Raw genomic sequence first — 23,651 nt, forward strand, 5'->3', positions numbered from 1 at the left:
AGTTGCACATATGAAACTGAGGGCAGAATTTGCCTCAAGCATTCCATAGTACCCAGTATTGTCCCCAGGTGATGTGTTGTAAATAGCGCCCAGTGTCCTGCTATGTAGTCTGTGGGCCTATATTCCCTACTCTGCTTCTGCTGTTGACTTTGAGGCTGGCAACGAATGCTGGGATTGTGAGTTGGGATATGGCAGACACAGAGGGAGTGTATTTTGAGGGGATAGGGTTGAATGATGGGGAAGGTGGAGAAGAAAAACAATGAAATCAGAGACTAAAAAATGGTGAGAAAAATCACAAGAAAAGATAAAGAATGAATTAGGGTTGACGGAGAACATACTAAACACAGGAAGGAAACAGATGAGGACAGACACAGAAAGAAGACTGAAAAACAACTTCCAGGAGTGAGGGAAAATGTACAGAAAGGAGAAAAAGTGGAATATAGTAAGAGATAGGAAATATGAAAGGGGACTAAATAAGAATGTAAAGGAAAATAACTTAACATTTGTATGGTAACCATGCATTGCTAACTCAAAGGAGGTTTTATTCATATTCTTGTTTTCACACTTGTTTTAGGAGCACCTGTTATAAAGAATTAAATAATTTTAAAAAATCACCGCTTTAATAAATTGTAAACCCTTTTCCTTTAGTGTGGGGATGTTAATGCGTTCTTTATTTGAGGAGAATGGTACTTCTAAAGTCAGTCCTGACAGTACCTAAAAATAGTGAAGTAGGGAAGCTTTTATATATATGTATGTAATGGTTTTCCTTCACTCTAGCTTTTTGGTGTTAATTCAGACCTACAACATTGTTTTCATTTAGATTTTAGTTTGGTTTCTAAATTCTGATTTAATTGAGGTTGCATTTTTTACAGTTACTTTAACAATAGTCTTATAAAAACCCTATGAACTTGTTTCATGACCTTAACTTTTTTTTTTAATCTGCCATTTTAAAATATGTACCATTATAATGAGAAATCCACTAATAAAATAATCATAGCTGTTTACTAGACAAACTACTTTACTTTGTTTTAGCAATGAAGCCAAGACATGTAGTAAGTGTTTCATAAACTGGGCACTCATGGTAATAATTAATGAACCATAAAAGCAGTTTTACCTGGGTTAGCCCAGTAATAAAAATGTTATATTTAAATTTAATTTTTCAATCAATTATTCATCCAAATGCAGCACAAATATAAGCAGCTTAATTGAAATGTATGGAGTTGTGATTGCTTATGCTTGGCGTGAACTTGGCCTCAAAACAAAACAAAAAACAAAAAAACAAGCTATTTAATCAATCTGACTGTGTAAAAGTCAAGGTTCAAGGTTTATTTAACGTTAAATGGCCTGATCCTGCAAACATACATGTGAGTATTTCCAATAAACTCAACTAAACTTTTTGCATGAGCACATGTTTGCAGGATCAGGCTACCCACCTGTCTGAATGCAACAAACTGCAGTACTGGGGCTCCATTAGTACTGGGGATCTTATTTAGGGCCTGACAATGCAGTTTCCAATAAGCAAACTAATGGGAATTTTGCTAGTGTGGAAGCAGCAGGATCAAGTTCTCAATCATAAAGCTGCTGGGCTAGGGACCTTTATCTGCACTTAGAATGCTTTATATGCTGCTGGCCTTTGATAAACATTGAATAACCAGATTTCATTAAACTTATTTTTTGTGTTTCTAGACTAACTAAAAGAAAATATAAACGTAAACTCCACTTTGTTGCTTTAATACAGTAATATATTAACTTTTGACAAAACTTAAAACAAATGTATTTTGGAATTGCCAATAAATTATAGCACTTCTCACCCCTGTATTTAATCTTTGAGTGTAGGTATTAAGAGTGACAAGCTCTACTTAAACAAAAAAAAGTCCAAAGTAGTCCTCCTGCATGTAAAGATTCCTAGTAATTTCAATAGGAGGTATATATACATAAAGGCTACAGGATATGGCTCTAGCATTATTCTAGTGGTTGGAATGCTTGGGGGAAGGGAAAAATATAGATCATAGCAGTTCAAACAAACAAATTGTCCTATATAGAAAATATATTCTGGTTGAGGAAAAAGATTACACATAAGAACTACACTATAGATATGCAATTATTTTAATCATGCAGTTCTACTACATTGATTATTGTAATTCCATTGTGTAACTAATGATACTTAAGAGTGGAAAAAGAAGTAACTTTAAAACCTACCTGGGCCTTTCTGGAGAAGGGTTTGGACTACGAGGGGGAGGGGTGCGGGGAACTGCAGGTTTAGGAGCTATGGTAGCAGCAGGGACCAGGCCATGAGCTATATGTTTCTAGACAATTTAAAATAAAGTTAGTTGGCAATGCTCTGAAGGATAGCAACACAAAATTGAACTTTTACAAACACTCACTATACAAAATAACACAAAAGGGGAAAACATTTACATGCAAATTCATGTGCACAGATGATTGAGGTTCTAGATATAATTTTTAAAATATATTAATTGTTACCACTAGTTAAGTTTGTGATTCATTCAAGTCCTACAAGTGTATTTTTTCCTATTACTCCCAAGTCACAAAAGTAGAGTTCTAAGCTACACATTTGCCATCACAACTATTTTTTGTGCATGTGTAGGAATAGTGGTGTCAAAAGGGAACTTGTTTCTTCCAGACTTTTTAAATTCTGCCTCCTCAGCATTACCACAATGTGATCCTTCCTCTAGTGAAGAAAACTAGATAGAGGAAACTAACTGAAGGGTCTATCAGTACTACCTCTTCAGTTGGTCTTACAGGATCACCAGACAGAGCAACGTGAGGAAATTGTGGGAGAAGAGGGCATTAAAATTAAATCAGTCATAAAGTTTAATTTGAATGGGGGGGTGGAATACCATGAAGTAGCCCCTGAGACTTGCACAAAAGGCTGATGCTTAGTACTAACTGAAGAGAGCTAGTACTAGTGCATCTTTTACAAGGGAGTTTGCCACACCAGAGCCCAACTCTTTGGGCAAATTTAACTATTTTGGGGAATAAGATTTCAGCTGCAGGGATTTTTTTCTGATCCTTAAATGTCATTTCATTACCTAGGTGTGGGAGTAAATTGACAACTATACACACTGGGAAGAAATTTGTACTAATTTACTAGATCCTGAGTTGGTGTATTACAAAGACTTTCTTCTTCAACTGAATTATCAAGTAGATGCCACTGCTTCCAAATCCTGAATTTAACAACTAATGTTCTGAATTTATATGACCCATACTATTTTGTTTAAGTGAAACATTCAATGGTCTGGTAATTACAGAGGTCTTCCTTCCTATGATTATTAGGAGGTAAAAGTAGTATGAATAGCAGGCTATTACTCCACCCAGAGCAGCAAGAAATCAACAAAAGCTCAGTGCTTAATATTTATATTCTCATAATGAAAAAACCTCAGTTACATTAATAGATATATAACACAGCTGTGTTCTAAGTGACTGTGCCTCCGCAACCCAAGAATGCACTTGTGTCCTAATCAGTTTAAAAAAAAAGTTGTGTGCTGTTTTTTTGTGAATCAAAGCAGGCTTTGCAACCCAAATTTTCTACTAAACTGAGCTGCTGAAAGAGAGTGAGTGCACACGTGCTTCTTAGACAAAGCCAGGCAGTGCAACAACTCTACCCCATACAAGAGGCTATTGCCCCATCCTGCGTTGGTATCTACACTTCTCCCCTTCCCCAGAGGTGAACAATAGATTAGGATGGGCCCTGGGGCCCACAATGGGGCCTTTTTGGGGTGGGGGAGAGAGAATCAAAGAACTGAGTGAGAAGAGTGGTCCCCATTTACTCTCTCCTCCCAGATGCCAATCCTCTCGTGTACAACTCCCTGACCATCCATTGCACCCTGAGACGAGTCTTTCGGTTTTGAACATTGAAACTTAGGGGTGGGGTGGTTTGTTCAATGTCAGGTTAGCGCCCGGCCCGGCCCGATGAGATTTACGATGCCAAGCTGGGGAGCACCTGATCTGCAGACCTTAGACGGGTTCCCATTTCACAGCGGAGTAAGGACAAGCGAAAATGCGGCTGAACTATCGCTATGGGCGTCTCCCCAGCATCACTCAAAGGGCCAGCGGGGAAAACGACGATTCGCCCAGGCCATTCCAACGTACGGCTCTTAGCCACCCTGATGTAGCGGGACTCGCATTTGGTGTCACTGGCTTGGGAAGTGCTTCACATTCCCCCCGGCCTGTGATGCAGAAGAGCCAGAGCCAGAGCCAGGTCCTGGGGGCATCTGGGCCAAGCTAACGCCAGACTGTACGGAGCTCTGCCGCCTCTTGCTCAGCAGCCGTGCAGGACCTGCCGGGAAGGGAGTCGGGAGGGACCCTCGGACCAGCGGCTGGGAGGGGAGGGTGCTTCGAGGAACTGCGGTGTCCCGCCGCGCGCCGGCCCTGCGGCCCCGCTGGTGGCTAGTGACCCCCATCGATCTCTGAACCCTGAGACCTGCGGCATAATACTCACAAAGGGGCCCTTCCGCCCTTTCCTGAAACTAAACGCCATAAGCACAGGCTGGGAAGGGACGAGGAGTCTAAAGCCGACCCGGGGGACCAGCCCAGGCTGCCACAGGCTACGTCCGCATCAGTTCTCCCTTCGCAACCCAACCACCTGGCCTTACACAGCAACGACGTACCTGATTGGAGAAAGGGAAAGCCGCAGCCAATCAGCGCGGGCCTTACTCATCCTACGTCTCCCCTTAGCAACCCTCAGCCGTTACTGATAGCCATCTCCCCGCCCTGCGCTTGCCATTGGCCAGCGGCGGCTCTCGACTCCCATTGGTAGTTGCCTCTGTTGTCCCCGCCTCACTCGCTCCAGCCTCCAACGTTTGGCGGATTAGTGCTTTGGCGCGAGTAGTCAAGGGATCGCTCTGGCGCTCCGCTCCGCTCGCTGCTCTAGGGCCCCGGGCCGGAGGTCTGTGTTTCTGGTGTACGGCACGGCACGGCACGGCACGGCAAGGCAAGCCTTGTCGTTCTCAAACGCAGAACAGCGCGAATGGGGGGCTGGGGGCCCCTCTTTCGTGTCTCAAAAGCGGCGCGGGCTCTCCCACGGGGGCTGATAATCCCGCGACGCTCTTATAAGTGAAGGGACTTTAACCCCAGCGTCGTGGTTCGCGCTGTCCTCAGGCTTGGGCCGTGCCCTATCCGAAGGGGCTGAGCCTGGAGTCGCAACGTCTGCCGTACCGTAGAGCCGGGTGCAGCACGGCTGAGTGAGTGGGCCCTGATTCCTCTCACAGCAGCCGGTGCAGGCTCAGAGCGCTGTGGGGGGGAACCACTTCGCTCGCTGAGGCCCACTGCTGCGCACGCAGCGTGACACTTACCAGTGTGAACTGCGGCGAGGCACTCGGAAAGGGTCCTGCAGTGTAGGTGCAGTGAATGTCTCTCTGAAACTGGGTTGGCTTCTCTGACACAGCTCCAAGTTCCCAAAGTCGCTGACTGTCTTGTGACATTTGGTGTTTTTCTTAAAGCCCTGTCTCCTGGAGTCATGTGATTACATGGGAACCTAAGTATATTTCTAGACCTCGTGGTTGCAAGAGAAAAACTTGGAAATGTGAATCCTAAAGGCTCAAAACCAGAAGACAAAAAATATTATATTAAGTCAATCTCATTATTTTAGGAACCTGACTCTGGATTTTTGACTACATGGCATTGGCAAAGATTTCTTAAGTGAGTTTTCTATTTAAAAAAAAAAAAAAACCCTTTCAGAGACAGCTGAAGGAATTGAAAGGGCTTTTGAAAGCTGATGTAGATGAAATTGTTGGGCTAACTTTAAATCTGGGTCTTTTTCCAATTGATGGCAGAGTTGGGAATAGAACCTATGTCTCCAGTTTTCTAGGCCTGTGTTTTTGAACCATAAAAATATCCTTTCTCTCCTGTTTTTTTATTTGAACCACCTAATATAGTGCAGCTGGACTAGACTGTTGGATTTTGAGGTTAGGTTGCTATGGGCTGAAATAACATTTTTTTCACATTGCCTTGTAGGATGTGACTGCTGCTAAACTAACACATGAAAGGAATTTAAATGACAGCAAAAGAAACTACTCCTGTCCAAGCAGGAACCTTCAGTATCCCTTACGGACATGTGATTGGAAATGAGAAATGGAGAGGGTCACAGATAGCTCAAGGATTACAAGGTAAGTATGTAAATAAAGCACAGAAATATATATACATATAAAGTAACTTTTTTCAAAGTAGTTTTAATACTGATTCCAGCTAATCAAGCAATCTGCTTGGTCCTGTACAGAATTTAAAACAAAATAAAACTGTTATTCTACTGGCTTAAAAGGTCCCATCTGTCTATCATAGTATTGTTTTCCATATCCTATCCCTCACGTTATTCTGTATCCCTGGCCGATAAAATTATTTTTTAACCTAGATTGTAGGTTCTTTGTGCCCCCAAGTGACCAGCAGAAGGGCAGTTGTGGACTAGCAACATTAACTCCCCATGGCGCTGGGCAGGCACTAGTTGCTTGTAAGGTTTCCTGGGTTTTTGTCCTTCCCCATGTGAGTTTCACTATACTGCTTTCCTTCCAGTTCAGAAAAAAAACCTTTCCACATTTTCCCTTACTGAGGTTCCCTTTATGCCAGTAGTTCTCCACCTGCAGCCCATTGAGCACACAACTGCAGCCCATGTGATATCCTCAGGGCCTTACAGGTAGTATATGTATTGTGTGGATGCAACCCACATAACACATAGCGAGTTGCATATGTGGCTCATAGTGGTGAATAGGTTGAGAACCACTGCCTTACACACACCATAGTGGGATCTGCCCTTCTTTCAGCTGCAAAATGCTGGCAATTGACAACAGGCACAACTTCTGCAGTCTCAGGTGTTAACTTCTGCCTACTTTCATGTTACTTCTCTCTGCTACACAAGAGTTTGAATCAATCTCTCCGGTTCTTGCAAACACACTGCTTCCTTCGGCTGAGCCAGAGCTGGAAGTGTCGTCTTGCCCTCCACCAACAGTAGTTTCTATGTATTTACCATTCCTCTCTGGGATCACAAAACAGTATTCCTTTTTACTACAGTTTACAATATTAACCACCTTAGACATAATTAAGATGTCACTTCCCACCAGCATTTCCATGGGAATACAATCCAGCACCTTAACATAAGGTACCCTTTGAGCCTTCCCACTCCAGATGCACCTTAGCCAAAGCCACAGGAATTTTATATCTTCCCAGTGCCAGGAGTTCTACCTCCTGGCCAGGTAACGTTATTCTCTTTGACTCTGCTTTCTGTGACCAAATAAATCCTGGGCACCAGTGTCTTTCCTCCATCGCTCACTTGTTAAAGTTTCAAACAAGCATCTTTGTGCTTTCTCCGATGCTGCTCCTCATGCTCTGGTAATCATTTGCAAAGCCACTTCATTGTGTTCCTTCAAATCTGTCCTTAAAATTTTACTTTCCATTATGCTTACAAAAAATCTTGACAGCAGTTAGGTTGCTGGAGTGCTAAAACCACTGCCTGTCATACTGACTAATATTGTCTCACTGTTTCTTTGTTACTCCACTGTCTATATCTATATCTTCTCTTGTATGCTCTTTGGGACAGGGATTATCTTTTTGTTGTGTTTGTATAGAGTCTAGCACAATGGGGTCCTAGTCCATGACTAGGATTCCTATGCACTACAATAACACAAATAATACTCATTTTTGTAGGGTTGTGGCCTGTTGTTTTTTTAAGGGAAACAGTTTGACAATAATTTACAAAATGTGTAGTTAGAAGAGAATGACGGCTTTTGTAAGGTGTACAATATATAGTCAAACAAGTTTTCTGAAGTCAATGGGACTTCCCCATATGCATAAGTGTTTGCAGGATTGGGGCCTTAAGTTCTAGTATTTTAATGGAAAATATCTGTCAAGGCAACATAAAAATAAACTTTTTATAATCTTATTTTTAAGGGAAAATTAAGCTAATTCTTGAAGATGGCTTAGGACTTGTGGATTTTCATCTTTCAAACAGAACTTGCATTTTGTATATTTCTGAAGCAGATTTGGTAGCAGGAAATGGCTTCAAAAGACGTCTTGTTCGGTTTAGAAATGTAAGTACTACATGAAGTATTTTTTTTAAAGGGAAAAGGAAAAGCTCAGATCAGAAAACCTGGGGTTATTATGCATTAATAGAAGAATCCACATTAATAATGAATTGGAATTAATTATCTCAAGCTTCAAAGATAGAAAACATCCATCAATAATCTGATAATTAGACTGTTTTATATCCTATTGGACTTAAACTCATTAAGAAAGTTTTCTATCTGAAAACTGATTTAAATATCCATTAAATCTGTTTAACCATTCTTGTTTTCTAGAGTTACACAATATTTGCTGCAATACTTTATTTGAATCATTCCTAGGCCCATATTGACTCCTTTTTAGTCTGTTATAATAGTGGGTTTGATGCACATTTCTCTCTCCACCTTCTTCAGACATATTGATTTCTCGATGAGCAGGCCTGTTGCTTAACCTTTTTGAAGAGGTATCGCTAGATGTAAGCCTTGTTTCCCCTCACTGTTTTTCTTTATTAAAGGCCAGCAGTCTTCATGGGATTGTGATAGTTGAAAAAACCCAGATAAGTGATCAATACTTTCCAGCAGTGCAGAAGTTTATTGTGCTGGAACTTGGAATGACATTACTTCTAGTGGCCAATCAGGGAGAAGCATCTCAACTTATTATCCAGTTAGTAAGTACTAGCATCTGTGCCAGTGGGCAAACATCGATTAAGTTTGAAAATGTGTTGCTTTTCTCATGTCTCAGCAACTTGTATTCTTAACTAAGAGTTACACATTGTCCTCTGCTGGATTTTCAGCTCTGCTTTGTGCATTGACTGCAGAATAGAGAAGTCACTCAAAAATAACATAGCACTCCCTCCTCCTCGTCCCTCAGACCTGCCCGTTTGAGAAGCAAGGGGCCAAATTTGGGGGAATCTGAATTTGGATTCTCCATGTGGACATGCATTGAGGTACTATTGGAATGTGCCAGTAAGCTTTCTTCATTGAAATTTTGTCCATTATGTGCATATTTAGGGTTTTGATGTCTTCTCAGACCCAGAATACTATATTTATCTTTGTTGTCTTTAAGATCTGGCACACTCACTGCTATATTTCCATCTGCTTAATTACTCATTTATGATATAATGGGAAACAGCAGATGGCAGGATCAGAGTGCTAATTCATGTTAGGGAACAAATAGATTTTTTTCATAAGACTTGGCAGGCCTTCATCTAAACTAATGGGAAATACATGTTTGCCTTACCAAAATGATTGGTTGATCAAAGGCACTTTGTTGTGAGGGAATCAGCTGAAACAATTGAATTGCTGGTAATAAAGGTCAGGTAAGATAAAGCTCTGCTTAAAGAGTTATTTCAAAGTAGATCCCAAGAAATAAAAGCCTAATAGAGGAAATGCAACACTGATCAGATGTAGTAAAGTTCAATTTTACTATAAAAATTGATTGCTCCCTTGATGTTTTCGGGGTCACATTTGCTTCTCTTTGTGTCAGAAATAATCATTTCTGCTGTTTTTTAATCCTGCTCATATTTCAGAACCAATGTATTGGAGAGAGTAGGATGGATTCTATTCCTTGTGTACCATCAACGGAAACGTACTATATTTGAATTATAGAACGATCAGTTATACTTGTGCAAACTGAATGAAGACCATGGGGTTTGCACAGTTGTCAGTGAGAAATCTGAAGACAATAGAGTTGTACAGGTGTAGTGAGGATGTTGTTTGGCCTGTAGAACCTTTATTACGAGTGCTGAATGAAATGAAAAGAACCCATCTTCCTTCAGACCTCAGGTTGTGCTTACAAGGCCAGCAGTTAGAAAATTTAACTTGCATGTAGTTATTTGAGAAATCTTGGGAATACATTAAATATAGAAACACAAAATGCCACTTTAGTATCTTCCTTTGAACTAGGACTGCATTTTAATCAACATGAACTGATAACTGATGAGCACTCAAATGGATTTTAAACAATGGTGTTGCATATTTGCTTTGAGTGTCACATACTGAGGCATATTACAGTGACTCTCCTCTTTTTTTTTTTTTCCTTAATTTGTGCAGAACTTCATTCGTTCCCTCTATAGCAGATGAAGCCTTTGAATAGTTAATACAACAAATAGTACTTGAGCTGCTCTCAAACTCTCAACACTGCGTATCTTGTAAAATCAACTACATACCTAAACTTTGACTTCTGAGTTTTGCAGACTGACCACTTAAAAATCTATTGCTTGGAGTGTGAAGGGAGGGCAGCCCAAAGTTTGTATTTTCAGTCTAGGACTGTAGTGTTGTCTGCAGCATCAGTAACCTCTTCTGTTCTTGTTCCTTCCCCCCACATGACCATAAAAGTAAGAATGGGTGAGTATTAACAAGGTGACTGGTCTCCTAGGCACTACAGTAATACAAATAATAATAAAGGTGAGACCTCTGCTTTTAGAATGACTGCCAGGTGTCACTACCCTTGTTTAGTCTGCCCTGTTTTTGTCCTTCTGTACCTGTTATCTTAGCCCAGCCAGTAGACTGTATAGCTCCACTTTTCTTTCCTTAATATTTTTCATGGTGCTGTCTCTGTCAGCTAAGTGCTAGAATTTACAGTTACATTATATGTTCCTGCAAACTCTGTATTAACTGGTAAAAGAATGGTGAAAGTGATTATAGAGAGTTTCCTTTTTAACCTAAATTAAATGATTTAAGAAAAACAGAAACCAGGGCTCCACTAATGGAGCTCAGCCTCTACTTTCCTTTTTGTTTCAGGTCCATGAGCAAAGCAAGGATCACACTAGTAACCCCTTTCTTCATAAAAAATGTTCCCAGCTAGTGGAGGCATCAATACTTCGGACAGTCCAGCAGATTCCAGGAGTTGGAAAAACAAAAGCTCTACTTCTACTACAGCACTTTGTAAGCATCCACCAGCTTTGCAATGCATCTGTTCAGGACCTCGAGCTAGTAGTAGGACAAGCAATAGCACAACAAATTCATGCTTTCTTTACACAGACAAAGTGACATTAGCCCATTAATATCTCAGGCAAACATGAGGGCTTTACCTTTTGGAAGTGGAGACTAATCTTTTAATCTATTCTAGGTGGAATTGATTTCTATTTTTATAGAACAATTCAAGGGTGGATTCCATCTCCACCTAGTGTCTGCTGAGAGGGCCATTGTCATCAGCAACGAGAAAGAAATGAGCAGGGATCTTAAGATTTCAACCCTCTTCTTATGCTACAGCTCCACTAGTTCCACACACATGCAACCCTATTCTGTCTTCTCCCCCACTCCCCACCCCCAAACTCTGCATGTATTGTCAGATATTCACCAGATGAAAGTAGGTGTAGCTGCATTTACACCAAGTGACTATCTGGCCCCTTATATTTAGTGGGTTTTTTTGTGGTTTTCAGGGAACCATTTGAGTTTCTCATGATGCATGAACTCTTGAGTTGTGCTATTCCCTTGTGTCTAAGCTGTGGCGTTTTTTCTATGAACTTCATTTGAGGCCCAGTCCTACAGCCTTTGGTCACACCATTTTTTTTCTGCTTGCTTTAATAGGACTAACATGAATAAGTGCTGCAGTACTGAGTCTATAGTTCATTACTTTGGAGGCTGCTTAGAGCAGTGCGACTGCATTGTTTCTTAGGCTTTACATTTCCATGCTCATTTGTATAGAGCCCTTTTCTTATAACCTACTGGATGTTATCATACATACTTCCTCCTTAATGTGGGCTGTCCAATATACTAGGATGTTTGTTCATATCTTTGCTTTCTCTAGATTAAGGTAACTATAATGCCTTATCTGCAAGCTAATTTCGTAGTCCAGCTCCCTCTTCCCCACATGGCCCTTCTGAAATAGTTACCCTGTAAAGGAAAGGGTTCACATGCATTCCCAGATACTTTGAACGTAATTGTCAATGTGTTTGTTTAGAACAAAATTGTCTCTTGCCCCAGACATGAGTTAAGGTCTGTCTAAGGTGGGCTACTTGCTTTGCAGGTCTGTACAGGGGTAAAGTAGTCTCTGGAGGGCTGCTACTCTCCCCTCTCCTGCAGATGGGTGGAGAGTGGCCAGGAAGGAGCAGGGAATGGGCCCCTTCATACCCACCCAAAGCACCGTCTAGTAGAGAGGGAAAGCAATTACTGGTACTGTTACCTCAAAGAATTCCAGGGCTTATATCAGTCTTCTCTCTATGAGGTATTAGTGTGGTTTGCCTGGGGGATATTCCAGGGCAGACCAGAGGTTTCTATTTACCCAGAGAAATTCCTTAGCCTACCTCAGTTTACTCTTGGGAGACATGGATGCAGCCCTCCGTTCAAGAATTGACACCGAGAGAGTAAACTCTTCAAAAACAAATGCTTTTTTATTAATAAATCTGTTTCAATACAATTGGGTTTCAAATTGAAAGTCATTCAAATAAAACAAAGAAACATTTAACTATTAGAAGACAGATGGTACAGAGAGTAAAACTTAGTTTTTCTTATACTGTATATGTTCTAGTAGTCTAATTTAATTCTAATACTTAACACTATTAATTTAACAATAATATACTTAAGTCTATCATAAACATCTATACTTAAATATCAATCATCCAGCAAGCATGGATCTGGTGCTTGCTGGATGGGTAGAGAGGGAGAATCTAACTCAGACCACAAGCATCCAACTTTATTGACATGGAGCCATAGTGGCCTTTACTTACACAACCTTTAAAACATCCCTCTGCTCATCAGGGGAGGTCCCACTGTTCTGTCCAAAATTGCTAAGAGAGAGTTACCTCAGGCTCAGACACAGAGCGAGGACTCAGCCCGTTTGCGTAAAACACAGAGGCACCTGACACAAGGATCACATTAGGCTCAGGCACAGCAGGGATTCAGCCTGGTTGTCTGTAAGACCAAAGGCACCTGTGCAGCTTCCTGACAGAAGGATCACCTTGGCTTAGACATAGAGCAGGAGCTCAGTTAGCTCTGTTGTCTAAAGCCTAAGGCGCACAATGATGCTCACCACTGCTTATATGTTTTCAAGATGTCGTGAAGGTCTTTCTTCCACCATGGAGCTTTTTTCTTTGCCGCAAGTTCTGGTCTTTCATTATGTGAGTTCAACTCTTGTCCTTCAGGTGATCAGCTCTCAAAGCTTTAGCCTGCTAGCTGAGGCTTTATATACAGTTTGGTCATCCAAGCTCAGTCAGTTGGTTTAAAGGTCATCTGGAAGGGAGGAGTTATGTAGAGGGGGGGGAGGAGGCTACATAAGGTGTCCTCTTAATATGCTAAGTAGGCTGTGCCTGCTATGTTAATTAGATTCTGATGTAAAATACCCTAAACCAATCAATTACTTAATATGCTAATGAGAAGGGCAAGATGGGGGGGTGCCATTAGGAGGGAGTTTGTAGGTGAAAGTGGGTAGGGGAGGGGTGATGTTAGGAGAAGGGAATCTCCTTTCCAATTGCTATTAACTGTCACTTGCTGGATTTTTCTAATTAGTAATTCTTATTTAAAAATCCTATTCTTAAAACTAATCACTATTCTAAATGTTACAAAATCTCTTGAAATTGATACCACTCTCTTCTGTTTAATTACTCAAATATTCAATCCATCAACCTCAGAATTTTTAAACCCCTTTTTAGATTTTTTTTCTGCAAACCTCTTCTTTGACATTCTTTTTGGCCATTTAGACAACTAAAGCAAAAATCTCTGGCTACAGTATGGACTCCTTACTAGTGGATGAGAATAAACTTTCAATCTAGCCCTACATGTTTAAATTACTGAATGGCAAATATGAGATGGCTATGATTCCTGGAACTATGGAACAAGCTATTGTGTTCTTGGGGCTTGCTTCTGTGGATTTAAGTCACATATACATACATATTCATTGGCCCTTCTCCTACTCCTTCCCAAAAAATGCTTTCCTTAGGTTTTATAGCCCCACAGTCTACTTTTCCATTTTACGCTCTGATGTGTGTATTGCGTGGCAATCTTATCTATTGGTACTGCAGGACAAGCACTTTTTAATATTTCAAATGGCTGGCTGTTCATTAGATTAAATAAATCAAGAAGGTAGGTAATTAGAGCAGTGATTATTAGTGCTAATGAAGTCCTGGACTGAGCTGCTAATCTATTATAAACTTGTATTTCCAGGATTTAGTAGCCTCAGACATTGTCCAGCCTCAGACATTGCTTGTGGGTTGAACCGTCTAAGGATCTTAGCCCAAAGTAATTATTAAACATGTTGGACAGTTTTTGTGCTGCACAAACTGAACTTTATTTTTCAAATGCAATTTGCTGCAGAATTGGTACATAATGTAAATCCTAATGATTTTGGTCATTTAAAAATGAACTAGCTGAGATGAGCTGTAATGAGTCTCCTGTGAGTTGCCAGAATATATTGTAAAAGTTATGAAAAATGAGTTGGTATTGGAGGTAGGTCTATGATATTTAGACATGTGAGTGAAGGTACATTTCAGGTCCAAATTATGGGTCAAAAAGTAAAAGAATTTTCAAAGGAACTAGTTTGATTTGTTTTGTTTACCTGGCTAGTAGGCTTCAGTTACAAAGACAAGTAAACCCAAAAGGGTGGAATATTTATGAACTCAAGCTTGTCAGGCTGAGGAATATGAAAATGTTAAAGGTACACAAATGTGGCTTCATCAAAATCATATAAAATGTAAAATCGGTTTATGTATTGGTATATTCTCCTAGAACAAACTACTCTTCAGTTCTACTGCATGGAATGTCAGACCTCAAGAATTTGTATTATGTCACCCTCCGGTGCCTGCGGCCTGCATAAATATAAAGTTCCACTACCTGTGTCCATTGGAAATCCTTTTGAGTTTTTCTTAGCCTGCCACAAGATGGCAATCTTATTCAGAGAAAGTGAAAGTAAGGAATAAGTGATTTGCAGCACTTTTAAAATTTATTATTAAAGTTTATTCATTGGGATGAAGATGACACACTTTCACAAAATAACTCAAGACTCTTTGGAAAATATTTAGAATACTTTATTTTATAATGGTGCTAGTTTTATAGGATTAGTTCCAATATTGCACAATGAAAGTCTAACTTGAGAAAGTTGTCTGCTAGTTCAATGTTACTCTTTATGAAGAAGCTATATAAAGAGTCTGTTAGTACATCGCTTCAAAACAAAAGTCAACAGTGTAAGTTACTGTTTCATCCAATGTGTAGCAGAACAAAAAGCCACTAAATAGCAGCACATGATTTTATTCTTAAATTTTAAGTTTTCGAATTTAACATTTACATCATCATATAACACAAAACCTAAAACAAAATATGAGTTAAAGATTATACCCATTGTCTCTCAAAATGCATGTACCCATTTTCCCCCCATTTAGTGTTTTGAGTATCAAACAGCATATATCTACTCTGTAGATAGCATCTTCATCTAACACTACAGTGTTAGCAACTTTAAAACTATTAGAAAATATATAAACATAAATCTTCTCTCAAGGAAATTAACACAATTACACTTTAGATGGCTTCCCAATTTGCTTTTTTAGTTTAATATGGAGGATTTGGATACTTGCATTGTAAACTCTTTGAAACACAGCCCTGGTTCTCTCATGTCCATAAAACACGTAGCTCTCATTTGGCACTTTATAATAAATTATTGCTGAGTGTCTTAAAAACCATTTTAAAACAAGGCTAATAATACAAAAAGCTTGTACTTTGTGAGTTAAATAATTTCAAGTTGGGAGCAACCCTTGTTTCCAATTAATAAGAGATAATTCACTAAGTGAATCTTGATTTTTTTTTAAATTAGTGCTGTCAAACCCTTTTGTAATTAAAATATGATCTCCTTTTGATTAAGCCATTGCAATGATTCTTTTCCTACAGTGAAATTCTTTTGTAGAAACTTCTGTAGAACGCAAACACTCGAGGGCTCAAATGTGAGATATGTGGTGCATAGGTCTTGTACAGTTCCTTTGCATAGGGTAAATTTCACCCTAACTGAATAATAGCTGTGTCATAACAGACTTGTCTATTGTAATTTGTTCTTTAGATTAGTTTTAGTTTAAACTGATGCTTAGTATGCAACTTTTTTATGAATACTGAACTTTTAAATTTAAAAGAATCCTTCATTTTACATCCAGTACTACTCTCTATATAGTATCATATGTAATAAATAACCACTATCTATAGTGTGCATAGAAATGAACTGACACACTCCAATACTGAAATTCTAAAGGAATCCAGTTTCAGTTAAAGTAAATTTTGTTTTTTACAAATGATTTCCCATTACTTCCCACACTACTCCTAGTCCAATCAAACACATGTAAGTTCAGACTCTAAGAAATTAGTTTTAAAAGTTAGTTTTGTCCCAATTGACCTCCCATTACATTGGTGTAAATGCACACTAACTACACTTCATGTCAGATCAGTTAGTCTTGATTTACACAGGTGTAAAATAATAGTATCTAGCCCCTATTTCACATTTCTGGACATGCGCAAAGGCTTTTCTACATTTAGAAATAATTTCACATTAAATAGATCCTTCTCTTTAAAGACTCACTACAATGAATTTTCAGTGTCCAGGAGTGTCAAGCGAGAATCAAGTTTCTTCTTAGTCTGAGCACTTCCAGCTACAGCAGAGGGAAGGCACAGGGTGCTTGCAGCCTTCTGCCTATTTTTGGTTCCCCAACTTAGGAAAGGCAGTTTTGGAGTTGCTTTCTTGGTCTTGTTGATTTTATCCTCTTCCATGGCTAAGCAGATCAAGGAGTATGTCTTTTGCATTCCTACGGAGTAAGTGGCACTCTTATTATGCTGTAGGAAAAGGAATGGGGAGAGAAGTTTTTTTTTTAAAAGGAGAAAAAAAAGCATTCAGGAGGGGTTACGCATGCTGAAGATAAAAGGTTGCACAATGAGTGAATCATTTTCCAAATCAGACTGCAGCGTTCTTCTGCATTAATTACATTCTAATTGAATACAAGCCCATCCAGAGAGCTGAATATCAAAGTATTTTGCTTATGTCTGGATGTAAGTGACACACAAGGCAAATCATAATGGGATGTGTCCTCTGGTGAATCTTTCTGAAAGATTGTCTGAAAAGTGTTTAAATATAATTCTAGATCCCAGTAAAAGTTGTCAAGGGATATACTTTGGAAATGGCATAATCACATGAGTAAATGAGCTTTGCAAAAGGATCTCCATGGATATACTCTTTTCTTGGGCCTCAAGATGCAGAGTGCTTGCTACTACAGTTTGTAAGGTTTGCTTAGTTGCAGTCCCAATGACCATTCTCCAGGCTGGCCCACAGCCCTTCTCCCTAATGCTACAGGGAGAGCTGCCATGGGGCACTTCTCTAAGCTGCTAATAAAATAGCGCCCACAACCATACCCTGCAGTGATTCCATTGTATTCCAGCCTTCTGTGCTGGCAAAAGGCTGGGGAGGAGAGGTAGTGGTTATTTATATTCACAGAAGAGAGGCTTAAACCTGGGGAAATGACCAATTTACAAAGTCAAAATACAGTATGGCAACAGAAATGCCTTAGCCACTTCTAAGACAACAAGGCTGAGTACTAGCATGTGCCTAAAGCTTGCTGGGGAATGCTGGAAGGTATGCAGCATTAGGCTTAGGTAAACTACAGCTTCTTTATCTTGTTCACAGTACAAACATTTTCTCTTGAGTTATTTAGGTTTTAACATTTTTTAGTCTTTTAATTTCCCCCCGTCTAAAATTTCTATAGCAACTAATTAACGATTTATACATTTTTGAGTGTCAAGGTTAAAATAGTCCCTTAATGCCTGAATATCTAATACATATATCAAGGATGCTGATCTCATCTGTTCATGGAAATAGTGGATTGAGCACATAACTAGGAGATGGAAGACCTGGGTTCTGGTCCTACTCTGCCTGACTCTGCGTGTGTTTCTCTGTGCCAGCAAAAAACTTGTTTTTTCTCCATTAGTGCTACCAAAAGTGGAAGTGGGGGGGTAGGTGGGTTTTTTTTTTAAAATAAACCATTGATCAGGTAGTGTTTCCGGTCTTCACTACAACTTCCACAGATTGAGTTGCATGGTCACAGAAAAATATTTATAGATGATCCCAGAATAATCATCATATGTAACCATGGGCAAGTCCATTCACTTTTCTGTTCCTGAGTTGCTCCATTTGTCAAGTAAAAATGACCTTTTTTAAAATCACTCAGATGTATACATGAAAATGCATGGTGGAAAGTGGTTACAGTGTTTGTACCTTTGTTAGATTTTATATACTCCAGAAACTAAGTTTTTGTTTTGTTTTTTAGTTTGTTTAATAGTCTAGAATTTGCAGGCAGACAGTCTGAACGATAGCAATAAGATGCAATTACTTTAATTGCAAGCTCTGTGGGACACAGACTGTCTTTTTGTTAGATTAATGTGTAGTAAATAACACAATGGGGCCCTAATCCTGTATTGAGGCCTTGCACTACCAAAATACAAAAATAATACAGTGTAAACTTCCCCTGTTCAACTTAAAAGTTCAGAATGAGGGAACACTTGAAGACACACGGCTCTCTCTGTGCTGAAGTTATTTTCTAATTTGTTTGTTGCCAATGCTAGTAATCATAAAGCAGCAGTGTAACTGATGTTATTCAACATGCTGACAAAAATGCCAGCATCCATTTTAGGCTGTCTACCATTACTACATTTTGTGGAGATACATCAGAGGTAGGCATGATATTTGTAGGGGAAAAGTCTGAAGTAGAACCCCCTTACTTTATTCCTTGTCTATGCTATGAAACAGAAATGTTAATGAAAATGGTTTTAAGCAAGTTTTCCCAAAAAGCATAAGTGCTAGAACCAAATCTCAGCCACGCTTTCTGACATAGTAGTAAACTGTTTCCCACACAGTGAAACTTCCAGTCCTGCTCCCTCTGCAGGAACACTCAGGTATGTTTACTGGCAGGTGTTGTCAGTTTGGTCAACAGCACTACCCAGAAAGACCACAGACTTGGTTCAGTGGTGAAGGCACTCGGCCAGGTGTATTGTCGACAAAGCACGGTTCTAGTGCCCTGGCTCTGTAGTTACAGGTACACTAACCCATGTAAGTGATAGTCAGCAGCCGTTTCTGTTGCCTTCTAGACTGGACAAAGGTGCCCCTCCTATGACTTTCCTTTTATCCATTGATACAAACAAGTTACAGATTACATTCCTGATACTGAAGATTACCAATTCTACACCTTGTACCTGTTGGTTTGAACAAATCCTCCTCATCCATTATCCTATCCTACCATCCTTGTCTTACTCAGGATCAGTGTGTTCCTGTGACATCTCCTAAGATGGTGTTTATACCATAACTCTATGTTGGAGTGTACCTGTACTTGCCTTCTGGAATGTATTTACATGAATAACCCGTATTTCTTAGGAGTGTCTATGTTTTAGCAATGCTCCCCATGCCTTTGCAAAGTTCATGTACCAGACAGTGAACTGGTAAGCAAAAGTCTGCTTTATCACAGGGCTCGACTTTTGCTCATAGCATGGCTTATGCTGACTTTGGTTCAGGCTTCAGATCTTGCATCAGGCTCTTCCAGAGCAGGCACTTTCTGGAAGCAAGGTTCTTGAGGAAACCATGATGCCATGTGGTGGGGACCAGGGAGGACGTTTCTGAGCCTATCTGGATGTCCCAACAACTATAAGAATTCCTTGCAGAACTCAAGATCCCCTTGAGTTTCAGGGGCAGAGCATCGTACCAATTCTGGGGCGAGGAGGGAATTGCAGGAGACAAACTCCATCCATCCTCATGGCCAATTTGGAGAAAACTCTGATGTAACTCTTGGAATTACCAGCAGAATTAGTCTTTGTGGAATTTCACTGCTAAAGCTGAGAAGATGACCCTACATATAGGAGGGTGGCTAGTGAGCTGCATGCGGCTTTTTTACAGTTAAAGTGCAGATCATGGAGCCCTGTATGCCCCTCGCCCCCCATTCTCTGCCTACCAGACTAGGCTGGGGAAGTCAGAGCATCTGCCCTGCAGCAGGATGGTGGGGCTAGAGGATTCTGCTGAGCAATGAGGGAGGGTCAGTAAGTTTGGCCATCCCTGATACATAGGAATCACCTTGGGACTTCATTAAGCTAAGCATGTGAATAGTCCCGTTTATCTCAATGGGATCCTTTACACATGCTTAAATGCTTGGCTGGATTGAGGCCTAGATTTACCAGCAATCTACCCCATCTGGCTATATGAAATTAGATAGCCTTCACTGCCCAAAATGACACTTTTTTTCACTTTACTCAATGCTCTTCAGGTTTAGAAAAATAGCTGTCGCATTACTTACCACAGAAGCCATCATATCTTGGCCGCTAATAACCTGAATCTCAATGTCGTGCTCTCCCATGCTTTTGAACTTTTCCATGACCTCATTCACTCCCAGCCATTTGGTATCCAGGCCATTAACTGAAACAATATAGTCTCCTCCTTTCAGACCCACTAACTGTAAAATAATTTTGTGCAAATTAGCATCAGTTGGAGTTGTTGAAATGTTTCTTTATCCTGAAGTGTTTTCTCCAAAAGGTATTTCTTCCCCCTCTGGGCTTCATTCAAAACGCATCAATCAGACAGGACAGAACACCCTAGCAGCATTTTAATGCATGTAAAATTACCCTTTATGTGAACAGCCATACATTAACTTGATTCCAGTATAATTATTAAATTTTCTTGTCTCCTGTTTTTGTGTTCTTTGCTTTTCCATTTTTCTTTCATAAAAAACTTTTTATTTTTAAACTGTTTTTTACTTTGGCATTCCCATGATATTACTTTTAGATGTTTCATTCTTCTGTAATTTTCCTTTTCATTTCTCACTCTTTTCCACTGTCGTTTTTTTTATACTTTAATATATACTTAGTCTTATGCTTTTGCCTTTCCCTCTGCTCTAGTTAAGTCTCTTCTTTGCTCTTCTGCATGTTGTCTCTTCTCTGTATCCCTCCTTCTCCCTTTCCTCTCATTCCCAAAAAGAGGATTACATTTCCTGATCTTTCCTTCTCTGCACTGCCATTTTCTCCCACTTCTCTCTCATGGCTTTTCCCTTTCAAGCCTTTCGAATTAGATGGTGAATAATGTATTTGCTTATGGTACTTGTGGGTCATCTTCATTTATTAAAGAAGGACTCTGTCCTAATTTAATGTGATAAGACTGGAAATTTAAAATCTAAAGAGTCAGGTAAAAGTTAACATTCACACAGCACCATTAATCTGCTCAAGTTGCAGACACTAATATAGTATGGCATTGCATATAACAGCCTCATTAAAATCCAGAAATACTCCACATGCCAATGCAAGTGAGCTGCATTTCCTGACTTCAGGTGTTCAAATTTTTACTTTATCTTGCATTTATCTTGTCTTTTGTATTTAAAATAGTAGTGTCTAATGTTGATGTGTTAGTGGTATTACATTTAGCTGTTTAAAAACCATACTGATGTTATTGGTACAGAGTATCTTATTCTTTGCACAAATCTGGATCCCATGACTTGGCTAGATTGAGAAATCACAGCAAGCTTAGAAGAACCTGGAGAGAAAATTATTACTAGCGTGATCTCTACTTACTGCTGCAGAACAATCTGGATCAAGACAGTGAACTTGAACAGGCGGGCCCCCTTTAAGAGTGAATCCCAACTCCCCTTCTTGACAATGGAACTGAATAGTGCGAGGGGCTGTCCATCTCTGCTTGGCTGAAAACACGGACAATGGGCCCTGTTGGATGCAGTGGCAGAATGCACTCATTAATGGCAGAATGCAAAATGGTTCACAAGCAAGTATTATCAGGCATTATAGTGTGCTACCTACCAGCCTCTCAAAGAAGTCTCTCACTTTCACCTTGGAGAACTGAGGAACAACCATTTCTACTTTATGCTCTGTTTTAGCTAAAACAAAAGTGAAAAAAACATAAACTAGTTTTCTTTCAAGTTCCAGAATGACAATCAGAGACTGAAAGCTTCTAGGGGCAGGCTGGGCAGAAGAAGGTCGACCTGCTATCCCTTTTTACACTTAAGTTATTCGTTTCTCCTATACCACTACTGGACTGTAGTTGGCAGAACTCAACTTTTCTCTCTATAATTCTAACTAATATCAAAGTTCATTTTAACAGCTTTTTTTATCCATTTAAATTTTCAAAGTTGTAGGCAAATGAGAGGGTTTAGACAATCATTTAATAACAGACAGTGAGATTCAAAACATTGAAATACAAATTTTCAACATTACATATCAAAATAAAGTAAATATCCTTAAACTCTAATAAGTGCTGAAGCATATCTTTCTTATTTTGCCAATTTGTAATTTTTTATTATTACTGATGGAAATATGTGTGTATGTGTATAGCGACATTGACATTTATCAACATTTGCCAATTAAAAGTCTAAGCCTTCCAAGCTTCAGGATAAACCAACATATGTAGACATACATCATGAAATGTCAAGTCCCACAAGGTTGCTTCAGTGTATATACTAAAAACTCAAGTAGAACTCAAAGAAAGAACCTAGTCTGCTTATGTTTTTTTTTTTTAAGGGGTAGATGGTCTGGATTGATTCAGGAGGAAGCAGTGGCATTCAAGTTCACACTCAATTAACTTCTCTTTCCTATACGCTCTCGTCTTGTATAGATCTTATGCCAATACCCGTGTGAAGAGATTACAAATACAAGCACAAAGCAAACCACATTTTATAGCCATAGAGTGATTTTAACAAATAGAAGGTGTTTTCTCCACCCACCATTGCCCACTATCTGTGGAAAATACAATCACCAAAGACTGACACACTTTCAGGAGGCCTTCCAACAAGCATCCCCCCTAAATATGAAAGTCCAGAGGATGATTTCTGAAATCTGATCTCAGGCAACCAGCCTGTATGGTATGGATGTGTTTAAAGGCACCGAAGTAGCAAGACTTCAAAATTCTTTTGCTGTTACTTAGGGACTAATCAACAGACTCTGAGTTCATTGCACGGAACATGCTTTTCTCCATGCACTTCGGCCAAGAATTTTTGGGTGTGTAACTTGAGACGCCTTTCCAAGAGGACTGGTTTTTCAGAGGGTGGATGTTCAACACTTTCTGAAAAGTAGGCCCCTTTTAATAGGGGTTCCCAAAATCACTATTCCCTTTAATAAACCTAGATTTTCAGTTGGAGATACTTACGAAGGACAGTGGGAGCTTGCATTAAACTTAGGAAGTCATCTTCCTGCTCGTGCTGAGTATACTTGAGAAGTGAACGCTTATGAGCAACGGACAGGATCTCCTGAAGAATATCAATATTCCGAAGCTTTTTGCACAAACCACAAACCCTCAGTGCTTCTTCATGATAAACAATGGCTTTGCGTAAATGTGCTTTCCCTAAAGAAAGTAGAAACCATTTGCAATCATTTACAATTAAAATAAATAAGGCAATGTAAACCAAACCATATGTAAGGCTAAGATGATTTAATCTTCACCAAACATTTTATCCCACAGGAAGGAAAGGCTAAAGGCCCAATCCTGTGATCCTCACTCAACTAAGTGATTCTCATGTGAGTTGGTCATCCCACAGATTTTGTGAGAGCAGCAGCATAAGTAAAGATTACTTAAGTGAATAAGTGTTGCAAAATCATACACTTGGCTTAAGATTTAACTTGATTACATTGGTGTTTAGTGCCTATGTATTCCTACTATGGAGACATTTCAAAAGTAAGTCAGCTTCTTGTCTAATTCCAAGTCACTGT

General features: G+C 39.6%; 3 protein-coding genes across 13 annotated transcripts in view; 1 reads left to right on the plus strand and 2 right to left on the minus strand.

Annotated features, from left to right (window-relative positions):
• Positions 1-4,593, minus strand: part of CEP89 (centrosomal protein 89) — a 107,217-nt gene extending 102,624 nt beyond the window's left edge. For all 4 annotated transcript variants that reach the window (XM_067540031.1, XM_067540029.1, XM_067540030.1 and 1 more), the window contains exons 1-2: positions 4,463-4,593; positions 2,200-2,306 (exon numbers count right to left, since the gene is read on the minus strand). In XM_067540031.1, the coding sequence (XP_067396132.1) occupies positions 2,200-2,306; positions 4,463-4,501 (146 nt within the window). In that variant the 5' untranslated portion in view covers positions 4,502-4,593. The remainder of the gene's footprint in view (positions 1-2,199; positions 2,307-4,462) is intronic.
• A 224-nt stretch (positions 4,594-4,817) lies between these two features.
• FAAP24 (FA core complex associated protein 24) overlaps positions 4,818-23,651 on the plus strand; it is a 30,653-nt gene continuing 11,819 nt past the window's right edge. The window contains exons 1-6 of one of the 8 annotated variants that reach the window (XM_067540040.1): positions 4,818-4,909; positions 5,977-6,128; positions 7,900-8,039; positions 8,525-8,677; positions 10,752-10,895; positions 21,397-22,181. In XM_067540040.1, the coding sequence (XP_067396141.1) occupies positions 6,017-6,128; positions 7,900-8,039; positions 8,525-8,677; positions 10,752-10,895; positions 21,397-21,432 (585 nt within the window). In that variant the 5' untranslated portion in view covers positions 4,818-4,909; positions 5,977-6,016 and the 3' untranslated portion in view covers positions 21,433-22,181. Of the gene's footprint in view, positions 4,910-4,942; positions 5,205-5,609; positions 5,662-5,976; positions 6,129-7,899; positions 8,040-8,524; positions 8,678-10,751; positions 12,370-14,672; positions 14,991-21,396; positions 22,182-23,651 lie in introns of those variants that run through there. The other 7 variants (XM_067540034.1, XM_067540039.1, XM_067540037.1 and 4 more) reach the window with 7 other exon arrangements.
• Positions 16,500-23,651, minus strand: part of RHPN2 (rhophilin Rho GTPase binding protein 2) — a 40,117-nt gene continuing 32,965 nt past the window's right edge. Inside the window, exons 11-15 of the mRNA XM_067540033.1 lie at positions 23,092-23,286; positions 21,750-21,826; positions 21,510-21,656; positions 20,246-20,401; positions 16,500-16,751 (exon numbers count right to left, since the gene is read on the minus strand). Of these exons, the coding sequence (XP_067396134.1) occupies positions 16,500-16,751; positions 20,246-20,401; positions 21,510-21,656; positions 21,750-21,826; positions 23,092-23,286 (827 nt within the window). The remainder of the gene's footprint in view (positions 16,752-20,245; positions 20,402-21,509; positions 21,657-21,749; positions 21,827-23,091; positions 23,287-23,651) is intronic.

This window comes from Emydura macquarii, unplaced genomic scaffold, assembly GCF_026122565.2.
Source record: "Emydura macquarii macquarii isolate MOO-44397 ecotype Brisbane River unplaced genomic scaffold, CSIRO-AGI_Emac_v2 contig_561, whole genome shotgun sequence".
In the NCBI taxonomy this organism is placed as follows: domain Eukaryota; kingdom Metazoa; phylum Chordata; order Testudines; family Chelidae; genus Emydura; species Emydura macquarii.